Genomic DNA, 22,918 nt, shown 5'->3' with positions numbered 1-22,918 from the left:
TGCATTGGCCACACCCCCTGGCAGCTGGAACTGAGTTCTTTTCAGGCGGGGAGAGAGAGTAGAACATCTAACTCCTTAGCATCAGAGCGTTTTAAGAATAATATAAGAATTAAGTAATGATCTGATGATCATTTTGAAAAATCCTTTCTTAGCAAGCATCTAGATGCCGAATGTGCCAAGTTTCAAGTTTATAGGGTTTACGGTTCTGGAGATTTCATGATGATGCATGACTGATATTTGACATAAACAACAGAACATAACTCCAAGTAAACCAAACTTCTGTGAAATCAAACTGCCCATTTAAGAAGCAACACTGATCGACAATCAATTTCATTTCGTTGGCAGCACATTCAACTTTGTACAGAACAAAGTATTCAATGAGAATACTGTATTTCATTTATTCAGATCTAGGATGTGTTATTTGAGTGTTCCCTTTGTTTTTTTGAGCAGTGTATTTTCTTGTTATCATCACAAATGAATTTAATGGCAAAGCAATGTTCCCATTAAAGATTTTAAAAATGGGAAAAGTGACTCATTGAACAGAGTTCCTGTTGAAGCCTTTCCACGTTAGGCAGTTGTAAGAAGTCACCCTCTTGTCTTTTTCATATCACGGGCTGTCCTTTTTTTTTTTTGACCACAATTGAGCCCAAAATTTCTGTTGCTAAGCAAGAGTGTTAAGTACTTTTTGCCCCGTTTTGAGACATTTCTTGCCAATTTTAAAGTGAATCACTGCAGCTGTTAAGTTAGTAACCACAGTTGTTAAGTGAGCCTGGCTTCCCAAGAGACTTTGCTCATCAGAAGGTCACAAAAGGGGATAACAAAAGCCCCAGGAACAGTGCAACTGTCATAGATATGAGTTAGTTAAGCATTAAGCTAGTTAAGCATAAGAGAGCCAGGGTGGCACAGCAGGTAGAGTGCTGTACTGCAGGTCACTGAAGCTGACTGTAGATCTGAAGGTCAACGGTTCAAATCTCATCACCGGCTCAAGGTTGACTCAGCCATCCATCCTTCCGAGGTGGGTAAAATGAGGACCCGGATTGTGGGGGCAATAGGCTGGCTCTGTTAAAAAGTGCTATTGCTAACATGTTGTAAGCCACCCTGAGTCTAAGGAGAAAGGCAGCATAAAAATCGAATAAATAAATAAAAATAAAATAAATAAATTTGAATTTTCTCCATGTGACCATGGAGAAATGGTTGTAAGAATGAAAAACGGTCATAAGTTGCTTTTTTTTAGAGTTGTTGTAACTGCAAGTGTTATTAAATGAACTGTTGCTTGTCGAGGACTACATTACTTGGAGTGCAATTTCAGTGTTTTAACTTTCTGGAAACTTCCCTGGTGTTTTTTCTGTTTAAATTAACTTTCACCAGCTTGCGCTTGAACACTCCAGGCGGCTGATTTCTACCCGAAAAACTCACGACAATACAGCAAAAGGACAACTTTATTATTATTTTTATTGGCTTATAGGCTGGCAGGAAGGAGAACAAAATATCCTCTCTTCCAATTCACCAACTGTCTTTGGACAAAAATAGAGGGTTTGAGCCAGAAACGGCTCTTGAAAATCTGATACAAAAGTAGGCTGGGGTAGAGTGGGATCAGTCCAAGGCTGTACGCAGCCCCTTAGAACCTCTTTTTGTATCCCACCTGCCGCAGATTGGAAGGGCACGTTTGCACCAACCTTCCGGAAAGTAAAAAGGACCCTGAAATTCTACTCCTGGAAATTGGAAGAGATTTACATGTGGGAGAAAAGAAAATGAAAAAACAGCAAAATGGCATAGAACCCTACTGCCACTCACGTTTTCTTCAAAGGAACGGAAAAATTTAAACCAAAGTATAGACAAGCCCACTTGGTGTGTGCAAAGGATCTTCCTTTAAGACACTTAATTGGGGAGGAAAAAAGGGAGGCGGAGAATTTTCAACAACTCATTGAAGGAAGTTCGATCGGAGCAGGTTGGCGCGGCAGAAGCAGGGCATGGTGGTAGAGCTATTTCTGTCCGGGTGTCTCTCTGATGTTCCTGTCTGTGTGTGCGTGTGTGTTTCTGTCAAGGTGTGTGAGAAGCCCCTTTCAGAAGGCTTGTCAGAGCTAAGATCAGTGTTCCTCAACCATGGCAAACTTTTAAGGCGTGCGGACTTCGACCTCCAGAATCACAGCTGGCTGGGGAATATCCTGGGAGTTGAGGTCCGCACACCTTACAAGTTGCCATGGCTGAGAAACACGGATCTCGCTATTAAAAAAATTGACTTGGAGAAAAGGAGGTAATTAACCCCTGCAGCCCATCTGTAGTGTGAAACTGAGGTTACGTATTTTAAATTAAAGCTTGTGGGAGCAAAGGCTGGAGGAGCGGAGGGCAAAATTTGAACGGTATGGCTTGAGAGGGGGCTCCGAACCCTGTCTACCGATTTTTGGTAGTGGAGGAAAATGGCGCCGAGGTGGTAGGGCCGGTGGCCGGATCTATCAATATTTTCGCTGTAGCTTCTGGAAGTCACTTGTATTCAGGCGTGGCCGAGGCAGGTCTCCAAACATCTCTGTGCTGTCTGACACCCGCAGCAGAGCTTTCATGCTGGCGGCAATTTTCTCGAGGTCAGGAGATGAATGCTGCAAAAAGAGGAATGGAAGTAAGAAAACGGAGAACTCTGCTTTTCCTCCGGCTTCCCTCCCCTTCGACTCCTTCCTTTGTTCCTGCTGTCACTGATCATGAAAAGCTACCACTATGAATCTGACTTCTCTTCCACCGTATGTATGTGTGTGTGGGTGTATGTATGTATGTATTTATTTATTTATGTATTAATTAATTAATTAATTAATTAAATTTGTATGCCGCCCCTCTCCGTAGACTCGGGGCGGCTCACAACAGTAATAGAAAACAATATATAATACAAATCTAATAATTAAAACTAAAAACCCATAATTTAAAAAACTGATCATGAAAAGCTACCACTATGAATCTGACTTCTCTTCCACCGTATGTATGTGTGTGTGGGTGTATGTATGTATGTATTTATTTATGTATTAATTAATTAATTAATTAATTAATTAAATTTGTATGCCGCCCCTCTCCGTAGACTCGGGGCGGCTCACAACAGTAATAGAAAACAATATATAATACAAATCTAATAATTAAAACTAAAAACCCATAATTTAAAAAACATGCACACAACATACCAAACATAAACAATATAGGCCTGGGGGAGTTATCTCAGTGCCATCTTCTTTAATGTGTGGCAAATTCTGAATCTTCCTTAAAAGCATTTAAACATTTTGTTCTCTACTTTCAGTCGGCAGACTGAGCACAGGCTCAGCCCCAGCCAACTCCCCCTCAAGGATTTTACTACAAGTAATCCTTGACTTATGACCACAATTGGGACCAGAATTTCCGCTGCTATGTAAAGTGGTGGTGAAATGAAACGTGCCTGATTTATGTCCTTTTTTCCGACCAGGTTGTTCTTGGGACAAATCATTGCAGTTAAATGAAACGTGGTTGTTAAATAAATCCAGTTTTCTTTATTTGCCTGTTGGAAGCCGGCTGGGAAAGTGGCAAATGGTGATCATATGACCTTGGGACACTACAATTTTTGTAAATACATGCCGGTTGCCAGAATTTGGATCGCTAACCGTGGGAATGCTTAGGAAGTTATAAGTGCGAGGACCAACCATAAGTCGTATTTTTCAGTGTTGCTGTAGCTCTGAACAGTCTCAATGACTATAATTCGAGGACCTCCCGTACTTTTGTCAGCAAGGCTCCAACGACGCCCGAAGAAAAGGCCCCTGAGAACTGTTGTGCCTCCCCAGAGGGCGGCCCCTCAAGGTGCCCCTCCTTACTTGGACCCACCTTACTGTTCTCTTCGTCGGAGGATCGCATCTCTTGCCGTTGTTCTTTAAAGCCCCAGATGGGCACGGAGACAGGGAGGGATTTGGCATACTGATGGCTTGGGGGTGGACGAGCTGTCTGTCCTGGAGCCTCCTCACTCAGACTCCCATCTGAAGGGGGGAAAAAAAGGGGGATTCGGGTACAAATAAGCAGCAAAGACCAACTGTGACACGTTTGAAAACAGCGAGCTGTGACCACCCGAACCCTGATCAAAAGCAGGAGAGGCCTGGTTTAGATTAATCCCTCTCGTTTTGTGGAATTACAACTCCCAGAAACGTTTAATCTTTGGTCACGTTTGGCTGAGGCTACCAGGAGTTGCGATTCAACAATATTTAGAGCAGAGGCGGGCAACCTCTTAAGGCAAATGCACATCTGGAATTTTGGCAGATGCTGCCACGGCCCGTCACTAGGATGTTCTCTATCATGCTTTGATAAGGTCAAGGGGATTCCTGCAAAGCAGAAGGCAAGTGTATCATTGTGCAGCATATTGGTTTCCTTTTAAAAAAAAATCACAAATTACTTTCAAAACGTGGGTAGCAATGAGGCGGTCTAACAATGGAGGGATCTAGCAACACACCCGACTATCTTAGATCCTCCATCGCTCTCTAAATTTTATTCTAAAACATTTCCAAGTGTGTAGAAGAATCTTTGGCATAGAATAAATGAGGATGTTTTTTTTATTAATACACATAATGCTCATCTTTAAACCTGGCCAAGGCTACTTTCATTCAGCACCTCTTCATATTCTTTTTCCTAAAAATCCAGGAAGCCAGAGATCAATTCCTCAGTAGAACAACCATGAATCTATAATTTAAAACTTCTTCTCACCCTGTAAGAGTGTCAATTCCAAAGGGAGTATGGAAGATCAAGAAAAGGAAAGGAAAGTGAACACAAGAACAAGGGGACACAATCTGAAGTTAGTTGGGGGAAAGATCAAAGGCAACATGAGAAAATATTATTTTACTGAAAGAGTAGTAGATCCTTGGAACAAACTTCCAGCAGACGTGGTTGGTAAATCCACAGTAACCGAATTTAAACATGCCTGGGATAAACATATATCCATTGTAAGATAAAATACAGGAAATGGTATAAGGGCAGACTAGATGGACCATGAGGTCTTTTTCTGCCGTCAGACTTCTATGTTTCTATGTTTCTAAAAGACAAATGAAATGAAGCAACTCCTTGGGGTTTCAAATACCGCTATAGTCAATTAATGAAGTTTCCATTTGTGGCAGTCTCCCTTAATTTGGCACCTTCCAATCATATTGAACTACAGTCCCCAGAACTCCCAGCTTGCATGATCAAAAATAAGAAATCCTGGTGGCTGGATTGAATGCTGTTAAGTTGGAGATGGCTCATAAATAATTCAACTTCTAGTTTTTGAAAACTAAAAATGAAAACTCAAATGATAATATACAGATTAATTACGAAAGTGTCAAATGTGCTAACAGTGAGGAGTTATAATTCGTAACATACAAACTGTGGAGAATAACATTAAATATAAGGGGGAAAAAAGGTTGAGAACAAAGTAAATTGGATCCATTTAACCTAGCAATCTCATTAAAGACTAATTAGATGAAGCAATTAAGGGAGCCGACTGAGTAGAGGAGACAAAGCTGCATGTATTAGGTGGATCTCTGTTTAATTATCCCCTCACCTTTATATCCTTTCTCCGAGGAACAGATAAAGGAGTTTCCTTTTCTTTCTCTTTTCTCAACAAATATGCAAAATGCCTTTGCTAGGCTAGCCAAAGTCATCCGGTGGATAGCTGAACAGATTTCCTTTTTATTCTCTTAGCCACTAAAACTATGCTGGTTACAGTACAGGTAGTTGCAGGATTCAATCTGGGTCAAAAGTTTTGTCTTCCGAGCTTTTTGACTCATGCTGGAGCCCATCTTCAGGGAACTTCTCCTTAGCAATGTGTGTGCCGTTCTCTGTGTATGTATTTATAGCGCTTGTTGTAAGTGGCTTTTTAGACGTTGATCGGGGTGTGCTGAGGGTTGGCTTATAAGTCCTTCGCTTGTGCTGCCCAGCCCATGCTTTCTAAGCACTGGATAGGCTGATGCAGCACATTGACCTCCATCAATGCTGACTCTTTGCTCTCCTTCACATAGTCAGCTAATGCATGCTTCTCTTCTTCCACTGTCTGCTTCACTTGCAAAAGTCCTCTGCCGCCTATTTTCCTTGGTAAATACAGCCTGTCAATGTAACTGCGGGGATCGTCATTAATTTTCTGGTTTTCCTGTCCAGGTTGTCCAGCTCTGCTTGAGTCCAGTTCACCATACCAGCTGTGTATTCACTTACCTTCCCTACTGGTTCGCAAATTACACCAGAAGTATCTCCCACCTCCAAGCGATCGTTGGTCTTGTATCTTGTACATGGTGGGCAGAGAAAGGAAGAAAAAAAGTACTAAACAAAACACATGGCCCATCCTGCCATGCATCAAAAAACATTTGGGCAGCTGTAGAATGCAGCTTCCCAGAGCTGCAAATGGGAATCGCACACTGCCCAGAGATTAACATAAAAGGACAAATTATGCATTGTAAAAAAAATCGCTTCGTGGTGGGAGATACTTCCAATGTAATCTACCGAATCCCCTGCATGGATTGCCCCATTGACTATGTAGGATAGTCATGGTGGAATATAACCACCAGATTGCAAGAACACAAGCTAGCGGTCAGACAAAGAGACCCAAACTCATTGGCAGCCTCACACGGCCATGATCAAAGAAACATGTAAAATTTTGCAGCTACTAAGATTGTTGGATGAGCAGGCACAAAAACAGCCAGGGAAGTGATTGAAGCCTGGCCCCTCATCTGTCACCAGCTTATCAAATATTTAGAAAGCAAGGGCTGGGCATCACAAAAAAAGGACAGCTAATGACTTATAAGCCAGCGCTCAGCATACCCCAATCAACATGGAGTGGTGCAGCAGGTAGAGTGCTGTACTGCAGGCCACTCTAGATCTGAAGGTCAGTGGTTCAAATCTCATCACCGGCTCACGGTTGACTCAGCCTTCCATCCTTCCGAGGTGGGTAAAATGAGGACCCGGATTGTGGGGGCAATATGCCGGCTCTGTTCAGAAGTGCTATTGCTAACATGTTGTAAGCCGCCCTGAGTCTAAGGAGAAGGGCGGCATAAAAATCAAATAAATAGATAGGTAGGTAGGTAGGTAGGTAAGTAGATAGATAAACAAACAAACAAACAAACAAACAAATCTAAAATCCAGTTACAATAGGCACTACATATACCACATGCAGAATAGCACACACAGTCGTAAGGAGAAGTTCTCTGGAGATGGCCTCCAGAATGAGTCGAAAAGCTCTAGAGGCAAAACCTTTGATCCTGGTGGTGACTGATCCAGATTGGATCTTGCAACGTTATCCTGGAACGCATGTATGTACACTTTCATTTGTGTGTATAGGTAATTCTCGATTTACAATTCATTTAGTGATTGTTCAAAATTACCACGGCACTGAAAAAAATGACTTATTACTGTTTTTCACACTTGCAATTCTTGGAGCATCCCCATGGTCAGACCGTGGTCAAAATTCCGACCCCTAGCAACTGACTCATATTATGACAGTTGCAGTGACCTGGGGGTCACATGATCTTTTGCGACCTTCTGACAAGCAAAGTCAATGGATGAGCCAGACTCATTTAGCAACATGTTACTAACTTAACTGCAGTGATTCACTTAACAACTGGCAAAAGAGGTCTTACAATGGGTCAAAATTCACTTAACGACTGTCTCATTTAGCAACGAACATTTTGGGCTCAATTGCTATCATAAGTTAAGGACTTGTCAAGCTTGTCAAGAAGATCCTTAAAACAAAAGAGGATTTATTTATTTATTTATTCATTCATTTATTCATTCATTCGATTTTTATGCCGCCCTTCTCCTTAGACTCAGGGCGGCTTACAACATATTAGCAATAGCAATTTTTAACAGAGCTAGGCTATTGCCCCCACAATCCGGGTCCTCATTTTACCCACTTCGGAAGGATGGAAGGCTGAGTCAACCTTGAGCCGGTGATGAGATTTGAACCGCTGACCTTCAGATCTACAGTCAGCTTCAGTGGCCTGCAGTACAGCACTTCTACCTGCTGTGCCACCCCGGCTCACTTCATGGAAGAAGCTGAAACCATAAAGTCACAGGCGGTTTGGGCTGATCATTCTGAGAAGGGAAGGGTGCCCATTGCACAGGAAGAATAGGGGGAAAACTCAAAGGATTAGCTGGGCTCAGTGTTGTCTCTCTTACGCAGTGCTACTCCACTCACCGTCAGTGCTTTCCACATCAGAATCAAAAAAGGGCTCATAATCTTGGCTTGGAGAATCTTCGTCCATCACAAACAGACCTAGAAATTGAGAGTTATCTTAAAATATAGAATGACAGTGGCTGTCCATACAAGATCCCTCACGATACACCCTTGTCCCTCAAGATAAATGTTAATGATCATACCAGGTGAATGGAAATGCTGCCTTTCTCATACCATCATTTTTTTTAGAATGAATCTTTTTGTATCCAAAAATGATAATATCACAGATGAAAGCAGTGGTGGGCTGCAATTTTTTTAAACAACCAGTTCTCTGCCCTAATCACTGCCTGGATGGGCTTAGCCAGGGCATGTGACAGCACTCAGTCTTCTGTAGAACTCTGCCAGTCAAACGGGGCATTGGGGTTAATTATAAAATCTAGGCTTTGCTTCGTGACATCCAGATCCAGTGAGCAAGGGGTTTGAACTGCACAGAAAATACACTTCTGTTTGGTTATGACCTATAAAGCCCTTCATGGCATCGGACCAGAATATCTCCGGGACCGTCTTCTGCCGCACGAATCCCAGCGACCAGTTAGGTCCCACAGAGTTGGCCTTCTCCGGGTCCCGTCGACTAAACAACGTCGTTTGGCGGGACCCAGGGGAAGAGCCTTCTCTGTGGCGGCCCCGACCCTCTGGAACCAACTCCCCACGGATATCAGAGTTGCCCCCACCCTCCTTGCCTTTCGTAAGCTTCTTAAAACCGACCTCTGTCGTCAGGCATGGGGGAATTGAGATATTCCCTTCCCCCTAGGCTTATAAAATTTATGCATGGTATGTCTGCATGTATGATTGGTTCTTTAAATTGGGGTTTTTAAAATTACTTTAAATATTAGATTTGTTTACATTGTCTTTTTACTGTTGTTAGCCGCCCCGAGTCTGCGGAGAGGGGCAGCATACAAATCTAATAAATAAATAGATAGATAGATAGATAGATAAATAAATAAGAAACATCCCCAAAGTTAAATGTAGACTGAATTTTAGCTACACATCTTCCCAGCAAACAGCAAAATTTTGAAGCTTTAGGTAAAGAGGATTCATTTTAGGATGAGTAACCACAGTTTGAATGTTGGGTGTTCCTAAGGGAATGCTGGGAAACTCTGTGTTTCAAAGAACACTTGAAATGGGGGTAGGGGCAGAGAATAGCCCTTCTCTGCCTGAGGCTGTAGAGACCTTGCACCAATCAAAACACTATTTGTGAAGCAACTGACCAACACTGACAGGGTAATCCACCAGCTAGTACAGTGGTACCTCTACTTAAGAACTTTTCTAGATAAGAACCGAGTATTCAAGACTTTTTTGTCACGTTCTGCTTAAGAACCCGAGGCCGGAAAAGTTTCCCAGGAAATTTGAGAGCGGCACAAAGGCCCGGTCAGTTTCCTGCCATTCCCCCTTTAATCCCAGCCATCTCAAGCTTTTCTGGGCTGCCAGAGGAGCCTTTCGGTGGCGCTTAAGGAGACTTTGGCAACCCAGAACGGAGGGAGGGGCGTGCTCCTCCTCGCCGCCTCAGAGTCCCTCTTTTTTTTAAAGCCTTAAAGTTTTGGATTATTTTTGATTCCCTTCACCTCACCTTCTTCCTTCTGCACCAACTGTCCTCCTCCTCCTCCCACCCAAATTCCAAGCTTTTATTTCTTTCCTAATGGGTTTGCACACATTATTTGCTTTTACATTGATCCCTATGGGAAAAATTGCTTCTACTTAAGAACTTTTCTACTTAAGAACCTGGTCACGGAACGAATTAAGTTCTTAAGTAGAGGTACCACTGCATGTGAAACTAAGAGCAAACTCCATACTCTTCTAGTACTGATTAGGTTACCTAGTTTGGGTAATGAAACATCTGCCAAGTAAACCACCAGAGAGCTCAGAGAGCATAGTTCAACCCTGAGCTATAAATCAGAGGTGGTTTTCAGTCACTTCAATCAGTTCGGGGTGAACTGGTAGCGGCCGAACCGGTAAATATGACCTCTGGGTGACCCCCCGCCCACCACTCACCCCACCTGTCCACCTGCTGCTCGCTCACCCTGGCCGCCTGGTCTGGGCTTTGATGACTGAATATGGTATTATGGAAATAATGTAGATAAATGTCAATCTTAGAGTAAGAGTTTGATATATTCCTTACAGATAGATATAAGTAAAAAAAATTTTTTTTAACTTATATTTGTTAGGGAAGCCACAACTGATTTAATTATACAACCTCTAAGTAAAACAGGAATGGAAAATGCTAAACTGTAGTGTAGACCCAAAGCTTCTCAACTTTGGCAATTTTAAGGTGCATGGACTTTAGTTCCAGAATTCCCAAGGAAGCATGAAATTCGCCCATCTTAAACTTGCCAAGACTGAAAAACGCAGCTCTACAGATAAGGATTGTTCCATTCCTTTTATGAGCAATCATAATACAAAATCCTCACTTCCACCCCATCATTCCAGACCAATGATAATTCAAAATCCTACCCAATCCGAATCTACTACTGTAATGCTCTCTACATGGGGCTACCTTTGAAGAACTGCAAATTGTGCAGAACGCAGCCATGCGAGCGGTCATGGGCCTGCCTAGGCAAGCCCACGTCTCTCCAACACTCCGCGGCCTGCATTGGCTGCCAATTGGTTTCCGGACTCAATTCAAAGTGTTGGTTATGACCTATAAAGCCCTACATGGCATCACACCAGATTACTTGTGGGACTGTCTACTGCCACATGAATCCCAGTGGCCGGTTACGTCCCACAGAGTTGGCCTTCTCCAGGTCCCGTCAGCTAGACAATGTCATTTGGCGGGGCCTACGGGAAGAGGCTTCTCTGTGGGGGCCCCAGCCCTCTGGAATCAGCTCCCGCTGGAGATTCCTACTGCCCCCACCCTCCTCGCCTTTCGTAAGAGTCTTAAGACTCATTTATGTCATCAGGCTTGGGCCAATTAGATCTTGGCCCCCGGCCAACAAATGATTGTATGATCATTGTACGAATGGGTCTGATTGATTTTAATATTTAGGGATTTTAGATAGCTATTTAATTTTAATTTAATTGGATTAATGTTATTGTAACATTATTGGTTTTTTTATATGTTGTAACAACCCCGAGTCTTCAAAGAGGGGCAGCATAGAAATCCAATAAATAAATAATTAATAAATAAAAATAAATCCCACCCCCCTGACTAACCTGCCTTCCAGCTCTGTTCTCCTGAGTGCAGGACAACAAAAGACCGCCATGTGATTTCCAGTTTAACCCTGCTGTTCTGTTCGGGTCGTATGTGACCCGAAACCAAGTTTGAGTCCCTGTAAAACATTTTCCCTGCATATCTGAAACTTGAAATTCCATGAGTTTTCATCATTTCAGGGGTTCTCTCTATGAGAATTTTTTTGGGGGGGGTGGGGGGTTTCTTTCTTGCTGAAAAAAAAAACCTCCCTAATGTTATGTTCCCGGGTCTATTTGACCCGGACTGCAAATTGATCATTTTAGGTACTTATATTTGGTCTTTTTGAAAGCTTTTTTCACCTGGAAACAGGTTTGAACATTTCTGCACACAATGATATGAAAATTGAAATAGAAAAAAGTAAATCTTATTGGTTTATTTCGTGGATATAATGCATGCCCCCCCCCGTTTTTGTGAATTTTTTTCAATTTTTCCAGTTCAATTTTTTCAATTTTTCTAGTTCAATTTTCATATCATTATGTTCAGAAATGTTCAAGCTACCAATCCCACACCAACTTTAGTAAAATAGAATGGATTTTGCTAGCAAAACTATCCATAAAGTGAAGACTATTTCAAAAAAACGGAGGGGCATGCATTTCATCAACAAAATAAACCAATATGCATCAATTTTTCCAGTTCAATTTTCATATCATTATGTTCAGAAATGTTCAAGCTACCAATCCCACACCAACTTTAATAAAATAGAATGGATTTTGCAAGCAAAACTATCCATAAATTGAAAAAATTCACAAAAACGGGGGGGCATGCAATATATCCGCAAAATAAACCAATAAGATTTACTTTTTTCATTTCAATTTTCATATCATTGTGTGCAGAAATGTTCAGACTACTTTCCAAGTGAAAAAAGTTTTCAAATTGACCAAACATAAGCACTTCAAATGAAGAGTTTTTGGTCCGGGTCGTATGTGACCCGAACATAACATTAGGAAGTTTTTTCGAACAGAACAGCAGGGTTAAAAAAAGTTCAGTCAGATCTTCCAACTTCTGAGGAAGGGAGGAGGAGGGGAAAGATATTATGAAGTTGGAAGGTCTGGCTGAACTTTTTAAAACACTGGAGGTCGCAAAGTCTTCTTTTGGGCTGCAGCCTCCCAGCTGATCGGCGTTGCAGGTTCGTTCACACTTTTAGAGCCTCCCAACTCATCAGTCAGGCCCCTGGAGCTTCCCAACCTTGAATGGCGATCCCAGGAGGTGTTGTGTGTGTGGTGGGGCAGCCAATGGTGGGATTTGCTGGTTCACCGAACTAAGCAGAACCTTAAGATCCGGTTCGCCCGAAGTGGTGCGAACCGGCTGCAGTCCAATTGTTTGGAAGATATCAAGAAGCTTGGATGAGCATCAAGGTTTTCTAAATACAGCACAAGTGATAGTGTGTGTGTGTGTGTGTTTGAAAGAAAGACCAGTTAGAATCAATCATGCTCAATATAATATAATTTAACATAACTAAACAATGTCATCTGGCGGGTCCCAGGGGAAGAGCCTTCTCTGTGGCGGCCCCGCCTCTCTGGAACTAGCTCCCCCCCCAGAGATTAGAACTGCCCCCACCCTCCTTGCCTTACGTAAACTCCTTAAAACTCACTTCTGCCGTCAGGCATGGGGGAATTGAGGCATTCCAACCCCCCCTCTCTCCCGGGCCTATACAATTTATGCATGGTATGTTTGTGTGTATGTGTGGTTTAATAATGGGGTTTTTAAATGATTTTTTAAAATCTATTAGATTTGTCATGAATCGTTTTATTGTATGCTGTGAGCCGTCCCGAGTCTACGGAGAGGGGCAGCATACAAATCTAATTAATTAATTGATAGATAGATAGATAGATAGATAATCAGCAACTCAGCAGCTGACTTGGAACCTGAAACAAAGCCCTCGCCAATGGTTGCTCGAAGAGGCAGAAAAGGCAGGAAGTATACCTCAACCCTCAGGTGAGGCAAGAACAATATGAAATGGATGGAGAAGAAAATGAAGTAGAAACATAGAAGGTTGATGGCAGAAAAAGACCTCACAGTCCATCTGGTCCGCCCTTATACTATTTCCTGTATTTTTTATCGTAGGATGGATATATGTTTATCCCAGGCATGTTTAAATTCAGTTACTGTGGAGTTACCAACCACGTCTGCTGGAAGTTTGTTCCAAGCATCTACTACTCTTTCAGTAAAATAACATTTTAAGTACACTGTGAACAAGATGTCTTAATAGCTGAATAGGTCTGATCTGGTTAGTAAATGTGGATTCAAATTCACATTATCGCAACTAAGTGAGTCTGTAGACCCCCCCTTCACGCTGACTTCTTTTATGTCAGCAGAGAGAATAAGGCATCTGAAAGGAATGCACTTCAAATATGAGAAATATTAAAGAAATATTAAAAGAAAAAATATTAATGGGAAGGCATTAAAGAGAGCCAGGATAATGCAGTAGCTAAAATAAAGCCCTTCGTGGCATCGGACCAGAATATCTCCGGGGCCGCCTTCTGTCGCACGAATCCCAGCGACCAGTTAGGTCCCACAGAGTTGGCCTTCTCCGGGTCCCGTCGACTAAACAATGCCATCTGGCGGGACCCAGGGGAAGAGCCTTCTCTGTGGCGGCCCCGACCCTCTGGAACCAACTCCCCCCAGAGATCAGAGTTGCCCCCACCCTCCTTGCCTTTCGTAAGCTCCTTAAAACCCACCTCTGTCGTCAGGCATGGGGGAATTGAGATATCCTCTCCCCCCAGGCTTATAAAATTTATGCATGGTATGTCTGTGTGTGTGATTGGTTTCTTAAATAAGGGTTTTTTAAAGTAACTTAAATATTAGATTTGTTCATATTGTTTCACTATTGTTGTTAGCCGCCCCGAGTCTACGGAAAGGGGCGGCATAAAAATCTAATAAATAAATAAATAAAATACTAAACGAGAAAGTGTTAGGAAAGTTCTTCCTTAGGTAAGTAAGTCAGCTGGAGGACTTTGAGTCAGACAATCTCTTCAGCCTGACCTACCTTACAAGACTGTTGTTGTGGGGAGAATGGGAAAGGGGAGAATTATGCATGCTATAAAAATGTATTTCATATTATGTGTAAAATAAAGGTGGGGATATGTCAAATAATGTTACAGCACATATTTCTGCTTATACAAGTCGTTTTTGACTTACAACCCTCCATTTAGGAACCATTTTACAACGACTATGATAATGATCTATCACTATTGTTTTATGTAGACTGAGAGCTTATGCGCCGGAGACAAATTCTTTGTCTGACCAATCACACTTGGCCAATAAAGAATTCTAAAATTTGAACAGCACTAAAAATGATTTACGACCAGTGCACTCACTTAAAAGGGTCACAGCATCCCCATAGTCATGTGATCAAACTTTGGGCGCTTGGCAAAAGGAATTTATGATGCTTGCACCGTCCTGGGATCACATGATTGCAATTTTCCCAGAGCACTTCTGACAAGCAAAGTCAATGGTAGAAGTCGGATTCATTTAACAACTGTGGGGGGGAAAGATCATAAATACAGGCATGACTCACTTAATAACCACATTGCTTAGCAATAGATATTATCCAATTGTGGTCGTATGTTGAGGACTATCCATTATAACCCCTCAATGCAGCTTATAAAGCTAGAGCAAAGTATGAAATATGAAAACAATAAAACTAAAACCAATAGTTAAAAGTCTTAGCAAAAAGATTCTTTTTTTCCTAAAATTCACTTAAACTCTAGAAGAGGGGAGGTCAAAGAGGCTTCCTTGAAAATAGCCTTTCATACATATACATATACAGTTCATGGCACCGGATCAGGGTATCTACGAGACCACTTCTGCCGCACGAATCCCAGCGACCGGTTAGGTCCCAAAGAGTGGGCCTTCTCCGGGTCCCGTCAACAAAACAATGTCGTTTAGCGGGCCCCAGGGGAAGAGCCTTCTCTGTGGCGGCCCTCTGGAACCAATCCCCCCCAGAGATTAGAATTGCCCCCACCCTCCTCGCCTTTCGTAAGCTCCTTAAAACCCACCTCTGCCGTCAGGCATGGGGGAACTGAGATATTCTTTCCCCCTTGGCCTTTACAATTTATGTATGGTATGTTTGTTTGTATATATGTTTGGTTTTATAAATAAGGGTTTTTTAATTGTTTTAGTATTAGTATTGGATTTACATGATGTTTTGTACTATTGCTGTTAGCCGCCTTGAGTCTACGGAGAGGGGCGGCATACAAATCCAATAAATAATAATAATAATAATACATGTGCAACCTAATGTTCTCAGGCCATAAACTTTCTGTTTCTTCTCTGGACTTTGACTGTTGTGGATTGCTCCACGGTTACTTGCTGAACAACCAGAATCAGAATAATTTGGAGGAGGGATGGAATATTTTGGGATGTTAGGCTTTGCACAACTAATGACCTACTTTTTAAACAAGCCAAAATATACTGTCAACCAGTGAGATTTTGTAGTTGAGATTCTAAGATGTAATTCTAAGAGACTATAGTTCCCTCCCTCAGTCACAAATCTTATCTAGAATAGTTATTGCCTTTTAGTCTATCTCAAAAGGGTGCAATGAAGATAACAACAGCCGCTGCGGTAAATTGTTTTTTAAACAAGTTACGGTTTTGATATCTCAAGCACTCCTAATGCCATATGTCTCTGTTTGAATATTAAGGTCAACAAACGAGGCCTTCTTAAAGACATCCCTCTGGCCTCATTTTCTGAGCTCCTTTCATTGGAGCTTCTATCTAATTTCCAAACCGTAAAATGCACTTCAAAGAAAATCACACTCAACTCCTGCTCTTTCCACTTTTATGAAAGGAATTAAGAACTTTCCCTTCAGATTTTTCAGTTTCAGCTTTCTTAATAAATCTTGCAATTGTTTTTATGGGATTTTAAGGTGTTCTGGCCTTTTAAGGGCTTTATGAGAGGAAATGTAAAATATAAATGGAGACAAAATGGTAGAAGGAAACCAAACTGGCCTGAAAGGAGGACAGAATAAAACCAAGCCCACACCAACAGCATGAGGAAAAACTTCCCTTGAAATAATTTCTAGACGTGTGTCCACTATACAGTGTTCCCTCGATTTTCGCGGGTTCAAACTTCACGAAAAGTCTATACCACGGTTTTTCAAATATATTAATTAAAAAATACTTAACGGATTTTTCCCCTATACCACAGTTTTTCCCACCCGATGACGTCATATGTCATCGCCAAATTTATTTTAAAAATAAACTTTAATAAATAAACATGGTGAATAATAATCTAAATGGTTGCTAAGGGAATGGGAAATTGTAATTTAGGGGTTTAAAAGTGTTAAGGGAAGGCTTGTGATACTGTTCATAGCCAAAAATAGTGTATTTACTTCCGCATCTCTACTTCGCGGAAATTCGACTTTCGCGGGCGGTCTCGGACGCATCCCCCGCGGAAATTGAGGGAACACTGTACTCATATTTGTTTTGCTGAAACTACATCCAATACTTTCAGGCCACTCCTGAGGGAAGGCAGGAATATGGTCAGGACAGAGACACATAGCAGAGCTATTTTATTCAGAGTGTCCTATACTCTTATCTCCTCCAGATTACTTGTAATCACGTATATGATAAACGTTCCTTATTGTCATCCAGCTCATATGGAGGACTTCCACTGCTGGCACTGCTAAGAGCTTTCAAGCTAACCGAGGAAGACTGAAACCTGACTGCGGCCTGCAGGAAATTAGTTGTGCTCCACAACATAGATTCAGTGACTCAAAATGGAGGCTAGGAGACATGGGACAACGTGCTTTGCAAGTTGCAGGCCAACACACCTCTTCACACAACCCAACAATCCCAGTCACTATCAAATGGGTTTCCTTAAACTGAGAAGATGAAATACATATTTCTGTACTCTACACACAACTGTACACGGGACAACTACTTCAGCTTCAACCGCAATAACACAAGAGCACGCAATAGGTTCAAACTTAATATCAACCGCTCCAAACTTGACTGTAAAACATATGACTTTAGCAATTGAGTTGTTGAAGCGTGGAACACCAGACTCCGTGGTGTCAACCCCCAACATTTTTCCCTTAGACTTTCCACGGTTGACCTTTCCACATTCCTTAGAGGTCAGTAAGGGGTGAGCATAAGTGCACTAGTGTGCTTTCCGTCCTCTGTCCAATTGTCTCTCCTATTTTTTATATATCTTTTCTCCCATTCATATATTCTTCCTCTCTCTTCATTGATGTATTCTATTCTCATATCTTTTCTTCTATCCCTTCCCTGATATTTACTATTACATGTTTTTATTCTCTTTAACTTTCAATTTGTATTGGACAAAATCAATAAATAAACAATTGTGTGCATTAAACACACAGAAAGATTGGCTAAAGGTTCAGAGGGCAAAGTACAGTACAAAGAAACACCCAACATGGAGCCACCGGAAGCAGTAGCTAAGACTAGAAGCCATGAAAGTATTCCATTTCCTTTTTCAGCCATGTGCTCATATGTGGCTTCTATTCCAATCTCTTTCTGAAATATGAGTGAAATGCGTTTAAAAGTTCTGAGGATTCTCAAATTAAGCTACATGGAATGGTTCTCGGCACGTCAAAAAGTGATATCTAAATGTAATTCATTACATCTGTAAATCTGATACAAATTATTCTGACTAGATAAATTCACAGACTTAAAATAGCTGTACTGTATCTTTCAAAACACAAAACCAATTTCAAATTTTATATTTCTATACAGCAACCCAGCAATGAGATTTTCTGCTGAGACTTGGCTCTGAACTGCAGCAGATAAATAGTTGGGCCATTTTGGCAGAAGATCCCCAATTCTGGAACACACATTCATCCAGAGTTTCATTTTGTTCTCAAAATGAAATTGCTCTCCATTATTATTAATAAATTGCTTTTTTAGGGGACCTTTAAATGATTTTTGTTTTCTTTTTTTCCTTTCAAGCTCTGACACATCAACAATTTGTTATTCTACTTCCCTTCCATTTGTTTATTAACAATAAAGTTACCTTGTTAAAATTTTGTTTGCTTGTTGATTTGAAAGTCCTTTTTAGCAGAACAATAAAATATTAAAGGCCAAAATAGAGGGAGAGAGGAATGCAAGGGACTATGCATAATTGTGTGTTCACTTCATTCTCAAGCTGCTACCCACTGTTCTGTCAAATCTAATGCCTTGGGATGCGCCTTCTCACTTTAAGAGGCAAGTTTTGTCACAACTTTAATGATAGGAAAGGAAAAGTGCTACTAGTGCACAGTTAGTGTTTATGCTGCTAAAGAATATGATGTGAAGCTAGTGCCTTCAGGCATCTTACCAAGCCTTTTAACTCAATGTGGCTTTTCTTATTATACAAGTCTACACTGTTTGTTCTAAAACTATGTTTAAGCCAATCAAGGTTTGGCACGTTGTGTGCATCAGGTTGCTTTTCTTAACAGGTCCAGTTAATACAGGAAGTTTTTGACTTACAACAGTTTGTTTAGCGACCATTCAAAGTTACAATGGCATTAGAAAATGTGACCTATGACCGTTTTTCATACTTACAACCTTTGGAGCATCCCGATGATCATGAAGTCAAAATTCAGATGCTTGGCCATTGCTTCACATTTATGACTGTTGCTATGTCCGAAGGTCTTGTGATCACCTTTTGCGACCTTCTGACAAGCAAAGTCAATATGGAAACAAGATTCACTTAACAACCAAGTTATTAACTATAGTGATTCACTTAACAACTGTGCACATGTAAGGTCGTAAAATGAGACAAAACTCACTTAAATCTCTCACTTAAAACACTTTGGGCCCATTTTTGGTCATATGTGGAGAACTACCTGTACAGTTCACTACATTCTTAATATTTATTGTACATCTAAATTCAGCCATCCGGTGGTTGGATTTTAACACCCCTGGGCCTTTTATCCAGATGCTGGCTGGCAGGTCCTGGGAGTTAAAGTCTGACACATCTGGAAAACACCCGACTGGGGAAGGTTGACCTTTGTTATAGAACTTTTTAAAAAGCAGTGCATATCTAAGTCTCTCTCTACCTCTACATTGCAATTGCCAGTCAGGTGTAAAGTAAATCTTTGGGGTGAACACTCTACTTGGTTGATATCTGACATACATTTATTGCAAGCTACTTGAAATGATCTATCGAAAAACAAGCTATAAATGCAAACTTGTTGCAGAGAGACATACCAGTAGTGTCACTAGGAGGGTTTCTCCCACCAGATTGTTCCACTTCAGTCAACGTATTTCTATCATCTTCATCATCATGTTCTTGGCCTCCCGACGCTTGAGGCAGGCCTCCTTGGGAGGTAGGCGTTCTGTGTGGGGCAAGTTCGTCTGGAGCAAAAGTAGGAGGGTAACTTTGGGAATAGGATCCTTGTGAGGGAGGTGGATGAGGGTTTGAGGGAGGGCGGGCAATATAGGTAAAAGCAGTGGTTTTATGAACCACTGCAATATCTTCGAGGTAGCGTTGAACGGCATCTGCTAGAGCCCCACTCCCATGCTGCACATAGCTGTAGTTGCCAGGGGGTGGTGCCCGGAAGGCTGTGAGCAAAACAATTTCGTTGCCTGTCTGACGCCGGTACTGTTCTGCTGCAGCCACCAGGGCTAGCCAGTTTTCCTTATGATTATCTGCCATAGCTGTCATTCTGCAGGCAAACAAAACAAGAAGGACACTGAGGTTAAACCCTTGCACAGTGGAAAATAACTCATCCATAGTTAAAAAGCTGAGCCGAATGAAAATATTAAATATTCACAGGAGGACAGCAAACACCTGTTTCTAAGCGACACAAATACCGCACTGCAACAAGCATTCAAATTCATACAATGCCTCTAAAAAAAAAAAATTAAAGACAGCTTCTGCCACCTATGGTTGTTTTTGCCCAGTTGAAAAGCGAAATACTTTTAAAGCCAATTTGCCTAACTAATTAACCAACTGAATGTCACAGCACAGGTTCACCCTGAGGCACTTTTATGAGAGACCAGGATTGGAGGGAAAGGCCGAGAAACCTGGCCTGTCTCAAGAAGAGGGGATTCAGCTTAGCAGCATTAACCAGAGCCTGGATTCAGAAAACACCTGGGACTGAGTTAAAAAAAGAAAGAAAAAAAGTTAAGAAGCCACCAGGAACAGCCCGTGTGAGAAAAGCCACAAGCACACCTGGGAACAGCCAAATAAGCTGCTGGGTTCCTTCACTTGAGGGAGAAGCAGTCAAGAGAGCGAGCCAAGAGCTTTTGCACGAGGCAAACAAACAAACCATTAATGTGCGGGGCAGAAAGTGGCGTCCAGGTGATAAAAGGCTGTCCTGGGAAAAGCATGCAGCGGGTGGTAGGCAGTGGGGTGCAGAGAAGGCTATTGCGGGGGGGGGGGGGGGCAGGGAGAAAGACCCATTTTTTCAAAAAAGTGGGCACAAAGCAAATGATACATACAGCCATTGGAATAAATGGAACGGGGTGGAAGTGGGACACATACCGACAGACAGGACAGGTAGAAAGACAGACAGCAATGTAGGGACGACCCCCCCTCCCGCCACAAATCTTTCCTTTCTCTCCCCAGCACCCCCCCCTCCCCGCTCCGAAAAGAAGAGGCGGGAGGGAGGGTGACGCACATTACCTTCTCCTACCTCTTATTTCTCCCCTTTCCCTCGCTTAAGCACCGGAGAGCCCTTCCCTCCTAGCCCCCCTGGGGGGTCAGCAGCTGGAATCCTGACCTCTCACCTTTAACCCTACCCAGGACACTTAGGTTGCCCTCTCCTCCTCCTCCTCCTCCTCCTCTTCTAAACAACAACCGCCACCTCCCCTTCCCCACCCCCAAGACTCCGCCTCCTCCGACCGCCCTTATAAGACATGGGACCAGCGTCCACACGTTGCCCTTTTCAAAGATGGAGGGCGAGGAACAAAGGAGGGCGCCTTGGGGAAGAGGAGGAGTTGAGGACGTCGATTGGCTTTCTTTTGCCCGACCCAAAGGTGGCATCCGAAGGGTGAGCGTTTCCTAGTACGCATGCGTGTGTATGTTTATAGCAATAGCACTTAGACTTATATACCGCTTCATGGTGCTTTTACAGCCCTCTCTAAGCGGTTTACAGAGCATATCTCCCCCAGCAATTTGGGTCCTCATTTTATCCACCTCGGAAGGTTGGAAGGCTGAGTCAACCTTGAGCCTGGCGAGATTTGAACAGCTGAATTACAGCCAGCAGTCAGCAGCTTGCAGTATTGCACTCTAACCACTGTGCCACCAAGGTTATGAAACCAGTTTACATTCAATGTTTTATTTATTTATTTAAATTTTTTGAAGGCTTACCAAAAGCTGATTGGGGAAGAAGAGATGACATATTAGAAAGAGAGGGAGAAAGCTACATGGGTCTGTGAACTTAGTAAGGAACCCGCCCAAGCGCGTCATTGTGCCTACCGCTTCTGTCCTATTGTTTTCTTTTATCATTATTACTACTTATGTTATGCTAATACAAACTGCAATCCTATACTTGTTCGACTAAATAAATAAATGAAATAAACTTCTATTCGGGGGGAGACGAAAGCGGGACTCAAGATACCTACGTGAAAGCTTGAACAATCTCAAGTTTAAAAGAATCTCTGTTTAAACATGGCAGAAATTCTCGGCTGAGAATTTCTGCACACGATTTAAAATGGTATCCTCCAGGAGTCACCAGCGGATTGCTATAGGCAGAGCGATTAAAATCTTGCACGTTCCTGAAACAAAAAGTTGATATGCTGCAGATATTTTAAGGAATAGCAGGTGGCAGCAAAGAGAGGCTTCCATACCAGTGATAATCTATCTTTAGCAACTTGAGGATTTGTGGACTTCAACTCCCAGAATTCCACGCAATTTAAAGTGGTTAAGGTTGATAAAATGTGCTCTCAGCTATTTGCTGCCATCTTCTGGGCAGACCTCGGAGTCTGGGTCTCTCGATTCACCATGCTTGCCATAGTTTTTTCTAATGCAGATATTATTCTGGTTTATTTGCTTAGTTATGTAAGCTGTCCATAGTCCCTGGAGCGGGAGGCATTTCTCAGGACTCATTGTACAGCCAGCCAAATGTTTAGACTGGGTTTGGCAGAATTCTGGGAGTTGAAGGCTCAGGAAGCATTCCACTCCGAAACTGCTCTAAAGTTTATAAGTTATTTCTCATTTAATAGGAAACTCTTTTCTCCAAGATGGGAAAAGGATTCACTTTCTCTCTGCTGCAAGATTAATTTCATATATTATTTCATTCGATAAAATCCCCTCACTTTTCCCACACCAAGGAAGTGGTCACTTGATAATTGCAAGAAACTTTAGATGAGCTTCAAATATTTCATGGACATAATTTTCTTGGTCGTTAATGGGCATTACTTTCCCCCTTCTCCGATATTTATTGATTGATTTTGTCCAATATACAATGAGGGTTTTAGTGGGTATTTTATTTATTTATTTATTAGATTTGTATGCCGCCCCTCTCCGTAGTAAAATACATAATAAAGGTTATAGAGAATATACTCATAGTAAACAATATCTAAGAAAGAAGAAAATATAGTAATAGAACATATCAATGAAAGAATAGAAGAAGACATATAGGAATAGAAGAAAGGTA

At 41.9% G+C, this 22,918-nt stretch overlaps 2 protein-coding genes across 5 annotated transcripts in view; one reads left to right on the top strand and one right to left on the bottom strand.

The window, feature by feature from the left end:
* Positions 1–1,435: 1,435 nt before the first annotated feature.
* On the bottom strand, positions 1,436–21,298 carry AKT1S1 (AKT1 substrate 1). Of its 3 annotated transcripts, none has more exons than XM_070767273.1 (5): positions 21,048–21,298; positions 19,524–19,981; positions 8,147–8,224; positions 3,829–3,977; positions 1,436–2,594 (listed from the first exon to the last, which is right to left on the bottom strand). In XM_070767273.1, exons 2-5 carry the CDS (start codon positions 19,978–19,980, stop codon positions 2,454–2,456), a joined length of 825 nt encoding a protein of 274 aa, XP_070623374.1. In that variant the 5' UTR covers position 19,981; positions 21,048–21,298; the 3' UTR covers positions 1,436–2,453. The 3 variants fall into 3 exon arrangements, with proteins under 3 accessions (XP_070623374.1, XP_070623376.1, XP_070623377.1); XM_070767275.1 differs by having other exon boundaries at positions 20,954–21,143; XM_070767276.1 differs by having other exon boundaries at positions 20,944–21,142.
* TBC1D17 (TBC1 domain family member 17) overlaps positions 21,176–22,918 on the top strand; it is a 30,248-nt gene continuing 28,505 nt past the window's right edge. Inside the window, exon 1 of one of the 2 annotated variants that reach the window (XM_070767267.1) lies at positions 21,176–21,310. In XM_070767267.1, the coding sequence (XP_070623368.1) occupies positions 21,212–21,310 (99 nt within the window). In that variant the 5' untranslated portion in view covers positions 21,176–21,211. The remainder of the gene's footprint in view (positions 21,311–22,918) is intronic. The other variant, XM_070767266.1, reaches the window with a different exon arrangement.

This window comes from Erythrolamprus reginae, chromosome Z, assembly GCF_031021105.1.
Source record: "Erythrolamprus reginae isolate rEryReg1 chromosome Z, rEryReg1.hap1, whole genome shotgun sequence".
In the NCBI taxonomy this organism is placed as follows: domain Eukaryota; kingdom Metazoa; phylum Chordata; class Lepidosauria; order Squamata; family Dipsadidae; genus Erythrolamprus; species Erythrolamprus reginae.
Note: the sequence above shows the minus strand (reverse complement) of the source record. Positions and strands in the feature narration are given on the sequence as shown.

What these genes read in the sequence shown, in the direction of transcription:
- AKT1S1 (XM_070767273.1), bottom strand. Translation starts at nt 19,980, where the DNA reads ATGACAGCTATGGCAGATAATCATAAGGAAAACTGGCTAGCCCTGGTG. An exon ending in CCCTCCTAGTGACACTACTG is followed by an intron (nt 8,225 to 19,523) that starts GTATGTCTCTCT and finishes CTCAATTTCTAG; the next exon opens with GTCTGTTTGTGATGGACGAA. An exon ending in TGATGTGGAAAGCACTGACG is followed by an intron (nt 3,978 to 8,146) that starts GTGAGTGGAGTA and finishes TCCCCCCTTCAG; the next exon opens with ATGGGAGTCTGAGTGAGGAG.